This window comes from Saccopteryx leptura, chromosome 5 (genome assembly GCF_036850995.1).
Source record: "Saccopteryx leptura isolate mSacLep1 chromosome 5, mSacLep1_pri_phased_curated, whole genome shotgun sequence".
Lineage (NCBI taxonomy): Eukaryota > Metazoa > Chordata > Mammalia > Chiroptera > Emballonuridae > Saccopteryx > Saccopteryx leptura.
This window is the reverse complement of record NC_089507.1, coordinates 71,002,751-71,017,195: the sequence shown is the minus strand read 5'-3', so window position 1 is coordinate 71,017,195 and position 14,445 is coordinate 71,002,751. Positions and strand designations below refer to the sequence as shown.

The following is a 14,445-nucleotide window of genomic DNA, read 5'->3' as shown; positions in this document are numbered from 1 at the left end:
CTCTAATCTTTGTTTTCTCAAATCTAAAGTGGAAGTAATATTTCTACTTTTAGATTGTAACAGCTACATAAGCTTGTACTTATAATACTTATACTTTGGTTAGTTGCTACATTCATTCTTAAAAGGTGAGTTTCCTCCAATCTGCTATCTCTGTCCCCAGATATAAAATTGTTTGCCTTTTACCATCTTTCTTTTCAGTATTTAGACTTACAAATACACAAGCTTTTAAAAAATTCCTCACTTAGTTATATTAAACCATATTAAAATTATCTTTTATAACACTTCCTTGGAGAACAAACTTCTATTAAGAGGAAAAAACACATTTGTATGAAAAAACAAATTTGTAATTTCATTGTGTTGATAATTTGAACTAATTGAATATAAGTTGCCTTTTCTGTTTATAATATGTATAGTCGTGATGAAACTTTTCAAATTGTGACCGCCTGAAATGAGGCCATTTCAGAGCTATGCATTTTAAACCTCAAAGAGAACTGAACTGATTTTGTGTGCCTTAAAATATTACTGTGATATTCACAGCTGTAATCAAATCAGAGAAAGAAATGTTTATTCCACAGTTATATATATATATATATATATTGTCTAACATTTCAAATTAATGCTACCTTAAAATGACATCTAGATAAATTTTTATATTTAGAAGCCTCTTATGGTTTCAGAATCTGAATGAAGTTTCAGGGTCCGTATAAATGTTTTATTTTCCTTTTAACCAGGTACTTCTGAGTCACACCCCTTGGTTACTGTGGTAATATATCTTAGATACTGCAGTGTATTGTTCCCTCACTTAGCTACAGTTAAGTTGTGGCTTTAGATTTCTTATTATTTTTCACTCCTTTTAACCATGTTATCAGTTGTGCTATTCATATGACGGAGCAACCATGAAAGGTGTCAGAGGGTTTGAGTTGGGGTAAAAATAAGTGAAGAGTACTACTGTATGTCTTCAGACACTTACGTTTTAATTCAGGTGGTTCTGTTGTAACCATGCAACCTCCTGTGGTAAATATGACTGACTGCTCTTTTTTCTTATGCTCTTTTAAGCAAAGTAAAGCGACAGTTCGGTTGAAAGAAGACATGAAAAAGATAGTGGCGGTGCCACTAAATGAGCAAAGGAATTCTACCTGTAAAAAGCTATTTGGCGTCAGTCTCCACGACCTTCAACAACAGGGGCTCACTGAGAATGGCGTCCCAGCTATTGTGAGGAATGTAGTGGAGTACTTGACAAAGAATGGTAAGTCTTGTTTTAACTGTTTTTACAGTTCTCACATACAATAAGAGTGTGTAAGTGAATTATAAATACTTCATAGCCTATGCTTAGAATAGTCACTAAAACACCTTAGTTAGAATACCAAGTTCTTGTGTAATATACTTTTCCCTTTAAAAAGGACATTAAGAGTATTATTACTACTTAGCATTATTTTTTAAAATACTAATTAATTTACTATGGAACGATCACTTTAGTTATTGAGGTTTCTAGTTTGGAATGATTCCTAGTTTTAAGTGCCAAAATACAATGTTCTAATATTAATAGTGAGTTTTCTTGTTTCATTACATTTCAATTGATATTCAATTATTTTTAAAGTAATTACAAACATATTTTGGGTTCTCTCAGCTAAGGTCCATCATGAATTTATTGGATGCCTTGATTGACTTCATAAGCTCAATAAAGATACCCAAAAAGTATGATGTATATTAGCCTACTCTGGGGGTGTTGTTTACTTATGGAGTGATAAAATTAAGCAGGAAAAACCATTGAAGAGTAACCTAGTACACTGCATGTTAAAAAGATAAGTTATACCTCTCTGCATGATTAAGAGCTATGTTGCTTTATAGGGTGTTTTAAAAAATAATTTTATTTAAATTAGGAATTTAAAACCTGGATAATTTGTAAAAATGATTTTATATTCCCTACATTCATGCTTTCAAACCAGGACCATGTGAGAGGAGAATGACAAATTAGATAATAAATATCAATATGCTTTAAAAGATTTGAGAGGGAAATATTCCATCGGAGAACTTGGAATTTTCATCATTTTTGGAAACAGCCTTTCTAATCTAAAACAAGACTAATTGCAGAACAGAATATAAAATTTGTGGGGAGTTTTAAAGGTTATACTTGAAACCTCAAAGAAATTCTGTACTTTGTGCTGTTTGCTTCAGGCCCCACCTCTAGCGGCATTTACCAGTCCACACCCCCTCCAAGAAAAGTCCTTCATTAAAATGCTTGAGAAACACGGTGCATCTGTCCCTCTCTAAGAACAGGTATCACCTTGTGAAAGAGACAGTTCAGCCCTCAGAAGGTCAGGTGTTTCGTGTTAATTGAAAAACAACTATTTGATGTAGATGGTAGAATGATATTTTGTTCTGAAAACTAAAAAGCTAGGCTTGCGCTTTTACCTCAGGAATTATCTCCTTATTGTTAGGAGCAGATAAGCTGGAAACAGGTGAGATTCCTATAAACAACTCTGGATTTGTTTTTAAGTCCTTTGAAAAGTTAAATACAGAAGGTTTATACACAAGGCAGAGAGATGGGACCTTTACCAGTAAGATCTTGAATGTTGTTAAGATCAGATGTAATTGTTAAAACTTTGACAGAACTCATTTACACACTCAACATTGAGTTAGATACAAATGGACCTCTAGGTAATTCATTTAATCTTTAAATAGGGCTCTTTATTATTCCTTTGGAGGCCAAAGTGTGACCACCAAAATATTTTGATTTTGGTGTAATCATGTATAATCGGTTTGTAATCGGTGATGTTGGGGATGATTAAATAATAGCTTCTTGAGGCTAGGCTTATGTAAAATCATATTACATTTTTAATATTTAAAAAATTATTGAATAGTTAATAATATGTGGTTCAAAATACAGGAAGCAATTCAGTGAAAAGTCTCTCCCTCCAGACCCTGCCCCTTGATTATTCATTTCCCTCCCAGAAACAATGTTCCCCTCCAAGAAACTATACTAGTTTCTGTTATTTGATGAATAGATAAGCATATATGTTTATGTTATTTTTTTTTCATTTTAATGTAAATATAGCACACCATACACACTGTTCTGAATCTTTTAAAAAATTACTTAACAGTATATATTTAGGAGAATGTTTCATATTGAGTAAGGAGCTTTACTCATTTAATTCTTTTCTCTCCCTGCACACTGTTCTATTACCTGTAGCATTTCTTTAAGCAGTCACATACTGATGGACACTGATTCTTGCCACTCTTTTGCTGTCTACAAACAAATATTCAGTGACTAACTTTCTTTTAGTCTTTGCATATATGGAAATTTCTTTACACTTGCATTTTTTTTTTATTTAGCAATGTGCATGTGCTTCTTTTTTTTTTTTAACATGTCCTTTCAAGCACTATCAGTGTATTTGTAGCCTAACTTTCAGAAAGTGGATTGCTGAGTGAAAGGATGTGTGCGTTTATAATGAACTCTATAAGAAGTAAACCAGTTTATATTTATACCATCACTATATGAAAATTTTGATAAAATTTGAGTTGAGATTAGTTTTTTTCTACTTCTCCTTCGCATAGCCTTAGTTATATTCTAATAAGGTATATTCAGGTAATTTAAACTAAATGTTTAGGGGGAGAAATCAGTCATTCTTACCTGGGGATGTGAATAGACTCCCTGGTGGAATCTTTGCAGGATACCCGTGCAGAAGTAGTGCCTCAGACCTACTGAGTCGGAATCTTGACTGGATGAGCTAGGGGAAGTTATCTGCCCAATATTTTGAAAGGCTATACACTTGATTACTTTTTAGACAACAAGAAGCCCCTTATTTAATTTGAAGTTATCATGTTAGCAAGCCATCGAGTCTATATAAGTTTGAAAGGTGGTATAAATCTGAGGGAAAGATACATCAATTAGTTTTATTTAGTTATTTCGTAGTAGGCCCTCTATCAGGTATGGGATATAGGGATGATTAGTCAATATCCCTATGTAAAGTATGATGTCATACTTTGTTGTTTAATTAAATACAGACATTTAATAACTTGGCATGAGGGGGAACTCTTACTATAAAGGAATTTTAGGGCAGAGAGGGTTTATTAAGGCCTATATCAAACAAACTTTGGACTTTCTTCTCTTTAAAAAAAAGACATTTTTCTTGTTTTAGATTCAAAGGAAAATCTTATAAGGCATATCATCTTCAGACTATTTTACAAAAGCTAATCTTGCTGACAGTGTTGTTGTATTCTTTTTTTTAGTATGAAGATATTGTATGATAATGCCATTTTAAATAGTGTAGGCTTTGCCATTCACCACCAGATGTCAGATTATGCTTATATATTGTTATACTACTTTCTGGGCCCAAGTGTTCTAATTAGGCAAATTCTGACTTCTGGCATATTTAGTTTCTAATGATGTATCTACACTACTTTGAATAAATATTTCAATTGTACAAAAAAGTAGCCATCAGTGATGTAGATGTTAGTTTATATAATTCTTTCATTTCTAAATCATTATTAAACGGATGTTTTATGATGATTAACACTTATCTCTGAAAATGAAATATAACAAAATTTTGGAAATGTATGAGTAGAACACCATTAAGCCTTCTAGATATCTGCTTCTTCTGAACATTTCTGTTATAATGATCATTTCCTAAAAATTTAGAGTAGGAAAATTTAGAGATGACATAGCCTGCTAGGAAAATTTAGAGATGACATCACCTGCTAAGCCTCATATGGGTATTAGATATATTGTAAGTTCATAAGGTGCTTTAAAAAACTGTAAGGAGGCCCTAGCCGGTTGGCTCAGCGGTGGAGCGTCTGCCTGGCGTGCGGGGGACCCGGGTTCGATTCCCAGCCGGGGCACATGGGAGAAGCGCCCATTTGCTTCTCCACCCCCCCAACTTCCTCTCTGTCTCTCTTTTCCCCTCCCGCAGCCAAGGCTCCATTGGAGCAAGGATGGCCCGGGCGCTGGGGATGGCTCCTTGGCCTCTGCCCCAGGCGCTGGAGTGGCTCTGGTCGCTGCGGAGCGACGCCCCAGAGGGGCAGAGCGTCGCCCCCTGGTGGGCAGAGCGTCGCCCCTGCTGGGCGTGCAGGGTGGTTCCTGGTCGGGCGCATGCAGGAGTCTGTCTGACTGTCTCTCCCCGTTTCCAGCTTAGGAAAAATACAAAAAAAAAAAAAAAAAAAACCCCACAAAAAAACTGTAAGGATATTTTTCCCCAAATATAAATAAAGCCATAGCCAGAGGTAAGCTTTCCTCTGGTTGAAAATCACTCAGTATCGTAAGAGTTGTTGGGATGGGAGATGTTTTGAAGGGAAGAGTTGTGCAAATAAATGGAATGAGGCAGAAGGAAATGGTTGAGAAGCATTAACTTTGATTTTTATTGCTTCTATTTATAATTTATCTCTCTACTAGTAAGGTCCTGTGGGATTAGGAACCTTGAAAACCAAAGCCAGTTCTTGAAGCTAGATGGTTATTTTGGAAATCACTGGAAGTATATTTATTTGAGGGAAGGGTCAAAAAACCTTATTTGGAAGAGAAAACCTGAGGTCAAAGCTAGAAAAACTGTGAAATCTAATGCAGGAGGGATTTGCTGGCCAAAAACAGGCTCAGGAGCTGGGGTGATACAGGAACTATGAGGCAAAATTCTAAAATTTCAGGATTTGGGCCTTGACTTGGGATTCTCTCTTATTAGGTGCCATGTGCTTACTGCCAGTGTACATTTCTGATGTTACAGACGAAGCTTTGTGGAGCAGGGAAAACAGGCCTTGAAAGCTTTCAAAATCACTAAATTAAAGTCTTCCAATAGTTCCACAATATTAACTAATATGATATGCCATTCCCTTTATATGTTACTGCATAACAGATTACCCCAAAACATAGCAATTAAAACAACGTTTATTATCTCACCGTTTCTGTGGGTCAGGAATCCCAGCACAGCTTAGTTGTGTCTTTTGTCTTAAGGTCAGAAGGCTGCAGTCATGGTGTTGGCTGAAGCTGTAGTCATATCATGACTTGACTGGGGAAAGAGTCATTTCCAAGGTCATTTGTGTGGCTGTTGGCCAGATTCAGTTCCTTGTGGGCTGTTGACCTGAGGTTTTCATTTACTCACTATTATCCAGAAACCACTCTCAGTTCCTTATCACATGGACCTCTCCATAAGGTCTATAAACTAACAAAATAAATAGCAGCTGATCTATCAGAGTGAGCAGGTAAGAAGAACCAGAGAGAGAGAGAGAGAGAGAGAGAGAGAGTGCACAAGTGAGCGAGATGGTCACCACAAGTCTTTTATAACCTAATTTCAGAAATGAAATTAGAAAATAATCATTTCACTTTTCTTGATTCTGTTGGTTAAAGGCAAGTTACTAGGTCCCAGCCACCACACTCAAGGGTAGGGGGTTACACATTGTTGGGACATTTGAAAAGCTGCCTTCCACACATAGTGACTGGCATCTCTTCTGACTACATGGTTCCCTGGCCATCCTGGCTATTAATTTTCTTTATTTTTTTATTTATTTTTTGTGTGAGAGAGACAGGGAGAGAGACAGATAGGAACAGACAGGAAGGGAGAGAGATGGAAAGCATCAATCCTTTGTTGCAGCTCCTTAGTTGTTCGTTGACAGCTTTCTCATATATGTCCTTACTGGGGAACTACAGCAGAGCGAGTGACTCCTAGCTCAAGCCAGCAACTTTGAGATTAAACTGGTGAGTGGAGTTCAAACTGGATGAGCCCGTGCTCAAGCCAGCGACCTCAGGGTTTCGAACCTGGGTCCTCTGCATCCCAGTCCAACACTCTACCCACTGCACCACTGCCTGGTCAGGCCTGGCTATTTTTAATATCACCTCTGGTTTCACAAATTTGTGTCAAAATTCGAGCTACAATTCATGTCAATTTTTGATATTTATGTTCTTCATAAACAAACAACATGTATGTATCTAGAAGAATATAAACATCACACCAGACTATAAACTCCATAAGGATAATGGTAATGTTTGAATTGTTCTTTTCTCACCGTTGATTTCTTTAGTAGCTAACATAGTGCCACGTACTCATTACATATTTGTTGAATTAAAAGATTCATAAATGCTTTATCAAATTCCAAATAAATTAGCATTTTTTTTTATTTTTTTTTAGAAAGGGCAATATACTTAGCAGGTAAGAGAAAGAAGCCAAGGCTGATATAAATAAACACCTTCCATCTAAATAATTCTAATAGGCTTCAATGCTGATGTCATTACTAAAGTTCAACATTAGGTTTTTAAAAGAAGAGGGCAAGCTGAGTCCTTGGGTTACTCTCAGAAAGATTGTTTCTTGTACACTAACATTCCTTCATGGTCTGGCTCATTTGTTTACATGGTGTTCCATCTCCTCCACCTAGCACACTGAGCTGAAAATCGTAGTCTTCTATCCTAAACTAGCTACCACCTTTGACCCACCTCCACCTTGTCTTTTACAGTGCTTTTTTCCTGGATTTCTTGTTTTCAAACCTTAAAGTTTCTTTTCAACTCTTTTTCTTTCTTACTTCCCTTTTGTACTAACTTACCAAATCACCTTTATTATCTTCTTTTCACTTCCTTCCCACCATAAGTTGCTTTATTGCCTTATAGTAGAATGTAGTCTCTGGAAGAAAAGCTCTCTGCTCTCTGTAGTCTTTACTTCCAGTTAAGTAGATCTTCCTTAAACCTTGGTTATATTGTGTTTCCTTCCTGCCCTTACCCTCCACCCACTGGCCTGCTTGATAAAGTGCTTCGATGATAATCTATGTAGTCCTTAACTTGGCATTCATGGCCCAATCCAATTTCTTCTACTTATTACCCCATCACTTTTTGACCTAAACACTTCACATTTTCTTTTGCCTACCTTTCTTTATAATACCTAGTCTCAGCTTCTTAATTCATGTATTTGTTCCTCTTTGTCAAGAATTTGTTTAAGTGAGAGGAGAGGAGATAGAAAAACTCCCACATGCCCCCCAGCCAGGATCCACCTGGCAACCCCTGTCTTGGGCTAATGTTTGAACCAATCAAGCTATTTTGAGCGCCTGAGGCTGATTGCTTGAACCAGTCAAGCTATTTTGAGTGCCTGAGGCTGATGCGCTCAGACCAACTGAGCTATCCTTAGCACCTAGGGCCAACGCTTGAGCCAATTGAGCCACTGGCTATAGGAAAGGAAGAGGGAGAGAAGGGGGAGAGGCAGGGTAAAGAGTAGATGGTTGCTTCTCATGTGTGCCCTGATCAGGAATCAAACTCAGAACATTCATACACTGGGCCAACACTCTATCCACTGAGTCAACTGACCAGGGCCTTGACCCAGATTTTGTGGGTTTGGTTGTTTAATCCTTTTGGGTCCCTTTTAAGAAAAAGAGTATAAAATTCCAAAGACCAAATTAGGAACAGAGCATTAGAAAGGGCCCAAACAAATAAGGGGCCCTGAAGCTTAAACTTCATTAGCTTCACATACATCAGCCTATGTTTTAGCCAAAAATTATGCAAGGGAGCCAAAGGTCCTTTCATAAAGCCTTCCGTTGACCCAGCCAAGACTACTATCCACCATGAGTTAGCTGAAGGCAAGGATCTTATCTTATACTCCTTTTAGTTTCATACTGTCTTATACTTTGAACTGAGTGATTACTAAAGAAATATTATTTCTTAATTATTACAAAGGTAATTGCATATAGTTAAGAAGTTTCTTACATACATGTTATTTTTTTTAATAGTTGTTCTCAAAATGCTAACATACTGTTGGAACCCAGGGTAAATTTTGGTTATATACTGTATAACATTTTATGAATGAAATTTCTTTGTAGAGTGGTATGTGTACTATGGTTATATATGTCCTCACCTTATTTTTACAGGTCAGCTTTCATAATAACTATGTTTGATCTACTTGTTGGTCTGTAGTAAACATGGGATTTATTATTTTAAGAAAACATTTTTACAAAATGTGAAGCTATTCCAGTCCTTAATTATTGGAGTATTCGGAGAATCCTGTCCTGAGATTGATTTATTTTTGTTGTTAATGCTCTTTAGAGTTCGTGCCTGTGAGAGACCTCTATTTTCTGAGTGATCACTTTACTGTTCCAGGACTCACCCAAGAAGGCCTTTTTAGGGTGAATGGCAATATGAAGGTGGTGGAGCAACTGCGACTGAAGTTCGAGAGTGGGGTGCCTGTGGAGCTGGGGAGGGATGGCGACGTCTGCGCAGCAGCCAGTCTGTTGAAGCTCTTCCTGCGGGAGCTGCCAGAGAGCGTGATCACCTCGGCCTTACACCCTCGACTCGTTCAGCTCTTTCAGGGTTAGTACAGTAGATACTTTCATGAATTAAGCAATTTTATTTTCCAGTTAAAAACTAAACTGTTAGGCCCTGGATGGGTAGCTCAGTTGGCTAGCGCATCATCCAGATACGCCAAGATTGCAGGTTCAGTTCCCGGTTAGGGTACATACAACAGTCAACCAATGAATGCATAAATAAGTAGAACATCTAATCAATGTTCTCTCTCTCTCTTTTTCTCTTTCTTCCTCTCTTCTCCCTCTTTCTCTCTTCCCCCTCTTCTTCTCCCTCTCTCTCTCAAAACAATAAAAAAATTTCTTCTACCTTAAAACAATACTAAACTGATTGTGAATACCATTATTAAATGGAATTTCTAAGACCATTGATATATGTATATTTTAATAGCATAATATTAAGAAGCCCTTTTGCTTTGGGGCCAGAGAAATTCTTTTCTGACTAATGACTGCCATAGAAGTGAGAATAAGACATTAAATTCTATGTAGGCAATATTAAGTAAATTGTATTTGGTTAGTGACCTTGGAAACTGAAAGCTCACTGGTGTGCTTTCCTTTTTTGTAAACAAAACTAAGTCTAAAATAATTGTATTTATTACATAAGGTAAGATTGGTTTGTGATTGTAGTATACAGTTATTTTAAATGAAGAAACTTCATTTTTAAATTAATAATTATAGACTTAATCATTATTGAGTTCTTTCTCCTAAATATAGTAAGAAAAACTATTTAACTTTGAAAAACCATTTTTAAAATATTTTTGCCAAATTCAAATGAGAAGGGGAAAATGTGTTTATAAGAGCGTTAGTAACCAGCCTGACCAGGCAGTTGCACAGTGTAAAGAGCATCGGACTGGGACGCAGAGGACCCAGGTTCAAACCCTGAGGTCACCGACTTGATTGCGGGCTCACCAGCTTGAGTGCAGGGTCACTGGCTTATGCATGGGATCATAGACATGACCCCATGGTCACTGGCTTGAGCCCAAAGTTTGCTGGCTTGAAGCTCAAGGTCTCTGGCATGAGCCTAAAGGTTGCTGGCTTAAGTAAAGGGTCACTTGCTCTGCTGTAGCCCCCTGGTCAAGGCACATATGAGAAAGCAATCAATGAACAACTAAAGTGTCACAATGAAGAATTGAGGCTTCTCATTTCTCTCCCTTCCTATCTGTTTGTTCCTATCTGTTCTTCTCTTTGTCTCTGTCACCAAAAAAAAAAAAGAGTTAGTAACCAGATTAAGAAGGCTGTTACTTAAAGCCACATTCCTTAAAACAGTGGGGTAACTATTCACATGCAGTATACTAAAGAATGGGTAAGTGTGAAGGCCATGTTGTATTCTATTGAAAAATAGTGGTAATACATGCAAGTAAAAATGGCAAAATGCCTTGTCTGTTTGGTTATCTACAGTGCTTTTAAGCTTTCTATATCAGTAAGTGACATTTGTTTGAGGCTTATTCACTGGAAACTGAACCTGTTCACGTTCACCTGTGAGCATTTCAAGAAGGTAACCATTGTTTCTGTTTAAATGATTCCTATGAAGAATATTTTATTCATGTATTAGGGATATGAAACTTTATGATAAATTTCTGAAAATTATTTTAAAGTAATTGCTACAAAAACTAGTTGAAGATTTAAAACCTATGTACTTAATACAAATATTTAGTAACAAATATTCAGCATTACTAAGAATATTACTCTTAATATTTAGATATTAATATTAGTATTAATACTAATACTTGTGAATACTTGTGAATTTTAAAAGCTTTTATCACATTTCCTAGAATAGCTTTCATTTGATAATGAGAATGTACTGATTTATTATTTTTATTAACATTAAATTATACTACCATTTGGTTATAATGTAGATCCTTGTAAAATATCTTCTCATTCATGACATGTTTCCTTGGTGGCCAGAAAGTAGCTATGCATCATAAAAAGCAATGTCATACTGAAAGCAAGACTGGTTACATAGCAGTCTTTATAGGTGTGTAATTATGCACAAATAACAAATTCTGAATGGGGCAGAGAAACTTTTTTTTTTTTTTTTTTTTTTTTTTACAGAGACAGAGAGAGGGATAGACAGGGACAGACAGACAGGAAGGGAGATGAGAAGCATCAATCATCAGTTTTTTGTTGCAACACCTTAGTTGTTCATTGATTGCTTTCTCATATGTGCCTTGACCGTGGGGCTACAGCAGACCAAGTGACCCCTTGTTTGAGCCAGCGACCTTGGGTCCAAGCTGGTGAGCTTTGCTCAAACCAGATGAGCCTGCGCTCAAGCTGGTGACCTCGGGGTCTTGAACCTGGGTCCTTCGCATCCCAGTCCAACGCTCTATCCACTGCGCCACTGCCCGGTCAGGCCAGAGAAACTAATTTTTTATTTTATTAGTATTCTCTCATTCCTTAAAGACCTATTGGGCTAGATCTGAGACATTTCATAAAGAAAGTATTAATGGAGCTCCTACTAGTTATATAAACTGCTAAGTAGAGGGGATAGGTGTCAGACTTTATAGCCTCTGTACAATAAACTTCTCTTTCATAATTCAGATAGAGAATAAAGAGTCACTGTGCTTCGCTGGTTTATCCTGTGTGGTACTCGTCCCATGGAGGGTACGTGGTATGACCGGTCACCTAAGGCTGGAGGCATCAGGCTCTTTACAGACTCACTGCAAGCAGATATAGTATTCTTATCTCTCCTGTTCTACTACACACTGACATATAATAAAATTGTTTTGATATAATTTCCTTAATAAAGACTACCTTGCTTCCATATTTCAATCCTCATAATATTGATGTAAGATTAGTTTTTGCCCTGGCCGGCTGACTCAGTGGATAGAACATCGGCCTGGTGTGCGGTCATTCCAGGTTCAATTCCTGATCCAGGCACACAAGAGAAGTGACCATGTGCTTCTCTCCCTTTTCTTTACCCCCTTTTTTCCCTCTTCCCCTCCTGTAACGAGTGGCCCAATTGGTTCGAGTATGGCACCTGGCATTGAAAATAGCTCAGTTGATTTGAGCATCAGCCCCAGACAGGTTGCCAGGTGGATCCCAGTCAGGGCACACTTGGGAGTCTGTTTCTCTATCTCCCCTCCTCTCACTTTGGGAAAAAAAATTAGTTTTTCCTAATATTCTGTCACAACTTAATGACAGATTTCTGTTTTTTAAAAAGAGGTGTTGTTATGGGCCTTCAAGTTATATCCTGTATAAAGAGCAAACTGTCTTATAATTGAATATACTTAAAATTTTTACATCAACACCTTACCTTCCCTACTTAAGAAAATGGAATTTTGGAGCCTCGGCAAAGCATTTTTCAGGTGTTTAAGCCCAAACAGCCAATGTGAGGACGGCCCGCTGCTGCCGGGGCATCGTGCGCCGCAGAGCAGCCTTGGGCCAGTGTGAGGACGGCCCCCGGGGGCATCGTGCGCCGCAGAGCAGCCTTGGGCCAGTGTGAGGACGGCCCCCGGGGGCATCGTGCGCCGCAGAGCAGCCTTGGGCCAGTGTGAGGACGGCCCCCGGGGGCAACGTGCGCTGCAGAGCAGCCTTGAGCCAGTGTGAGGACGGCCCGCTGCTGCCGGGGCATCCTGCGCCACCGCAGAGCAGCCTTGGGCCAGTGTGAGGACGGCCCGCTGCTGCCGGGGGCATCGTGCGCCACAGAGCAGCCCTGGGCCAGTGTGAGGACGACCCGCTGCTGCCGGGGGCATCGTGCGCCACAGAGCAGCCCTGGGCCAGTGTGAGGACGACCCGCTGCTGCCGGGGGCATCGTGCGCCACAGAGCAGCCTTGGGCCAGTGTGAGGACGGCCCGCGGCTGCCGGGGGCATCGTGCGCCACAGAGCAGCCCTGGGCCAGTGTGAGGACGGCCCGCGGCTGCCGGGGGCATCGTGCGCCACAGAGCAGCCCTGGGCCAGTGTGAGGACGGCCCGCTGCTGCCGGGGGCATCGTGCGCCGCTGCAGAGCAGCCTTGGGCCAGTGTGAGGACGACCGGCTGCTGCCGGGGGCATCGTGCGCCACAGAGCAGCCTTGGGCCAGTGTGAGGACGGCCCGCGGCTGCCGGGGGCATCGTGCGCCACAGAGCAGCCTTGGGCCAGTGTGAGGACGGCCCGCTGCTGCCGGGGGCATCGTGCGCTGCTGCAGAGCAGCCTTGGGCCAGTGTGAGGACGGCCGGCTGCTGCCGGGGGCATCGTGCGCCACAGAGCAGCCTTGGGCCAGTGTGAGGACGGCCCGCGGCTGCCGGGGGCATCGTGCGCCCCAGAGCAGCCTTGGGCCAGTGTGAGGACGGCCCGCGGCTGCCGGGGGCATCGTGCGCCACAGAGCAGCCTTGGGCCAGTGTGAGGACGGCCCGCTGCTGCCGGGGGCATCGTGCGCCCCAGAGCAGCCTCGGGTCAGTGTGAGGACGGCCGGCTGCCGCCGGGGGCATCGTGCTCCACAGAGCAGCCTCGGGCCAGTGTGAGGACGGCCTGCTGCTGCCGGGGGCATCGTGCGCCACAGAGCAGCCTCGGGCCAGTGTGAGGACGGCCGCTCCTGCCGGGGGCATCGTGCGCCACAGAGCAGCCTTGGATTTCACAGTCAGCAAAGGTCGTCTGTGTGGAAGAGCATCATTTAGATTTTCATTTTTATAACAAATTGTCAGCTTTAGACATGTCTGGTATCTGAATCTCTGAGATTTCTTTTTTCCTAGTTAGCAAATGATTTTATCTGCATACCCGATATTTATTAAAAACTATCTAAAGTTGATTTCTGTAAGAACCTTTGCTTCTGTTGAAGGCCTGGTATAGACAATTTATATTTAAGAGATCATCTTTTTAGTGATCATCCTTTCCTATTAAACTTATCTCTGATTGATACAACTTGCTTTCCTTAATTGAGGTTTTTAATATAATTATCTCAAGTTGGCTATATTTCATGCATTTCGTCCTTTATCCTTAACTTGGTGGGTCAGTAATGTATCTGCTTTTTCTTTTAATAGTCTCAGGTGTGTTTGGGGAATAGCTGTGAACTGCAAGCAATAAAAAGATTTTTAGTATAGGATTAATTTAATTAAGGATTAACTAAAAATTCCTTCATATGAATGAATGTCCCCTATTGAAAAATCTTCTATGATATATCAATAAATGCAAATATATATTTCTATCCTATAATAGAATATGGAAAGATCACCTGGCGAAGGACGTTTGTCAGACCGTTGTGAATGGAAACTAATA

At 39.9% G+C, this 14,445-nt stretch overlaps 1 protein-coding gene across 5 annotated transcripts in view; it reads left to right on the top strand.

Moving 5' to 3' along the window:
* FAM13A (family with sequence similarity 13 member A) overlaps window positions 1-14,445 on the top strand; it is a 291,193-nt gene that overhangs the window by 27,233 nt on the left and 249,515 nt on the right. For 3 of the 5 annotated variants that reach the window (XM_066384497.1, XM_066384499.1, XM_066384496.1), the window contains exons 2-3: window positions 1,057-1,246; window positions 9,056-9,265. In XM_066384497.1, the coding sequence (XP_066240594.1) occupies window positions 1,057-1,246; window positions 9,056-9,265 (400 nt within the window). Of the gene's footprint in view, window positions 1-1,056; window positions 1,247-9,055; window positions 9,266-14,445 lie in introns of those variants that run through there. The other 2 variants (XM_066384500.1, XM_066384501.1) reach the window with 2 other exon arrangements.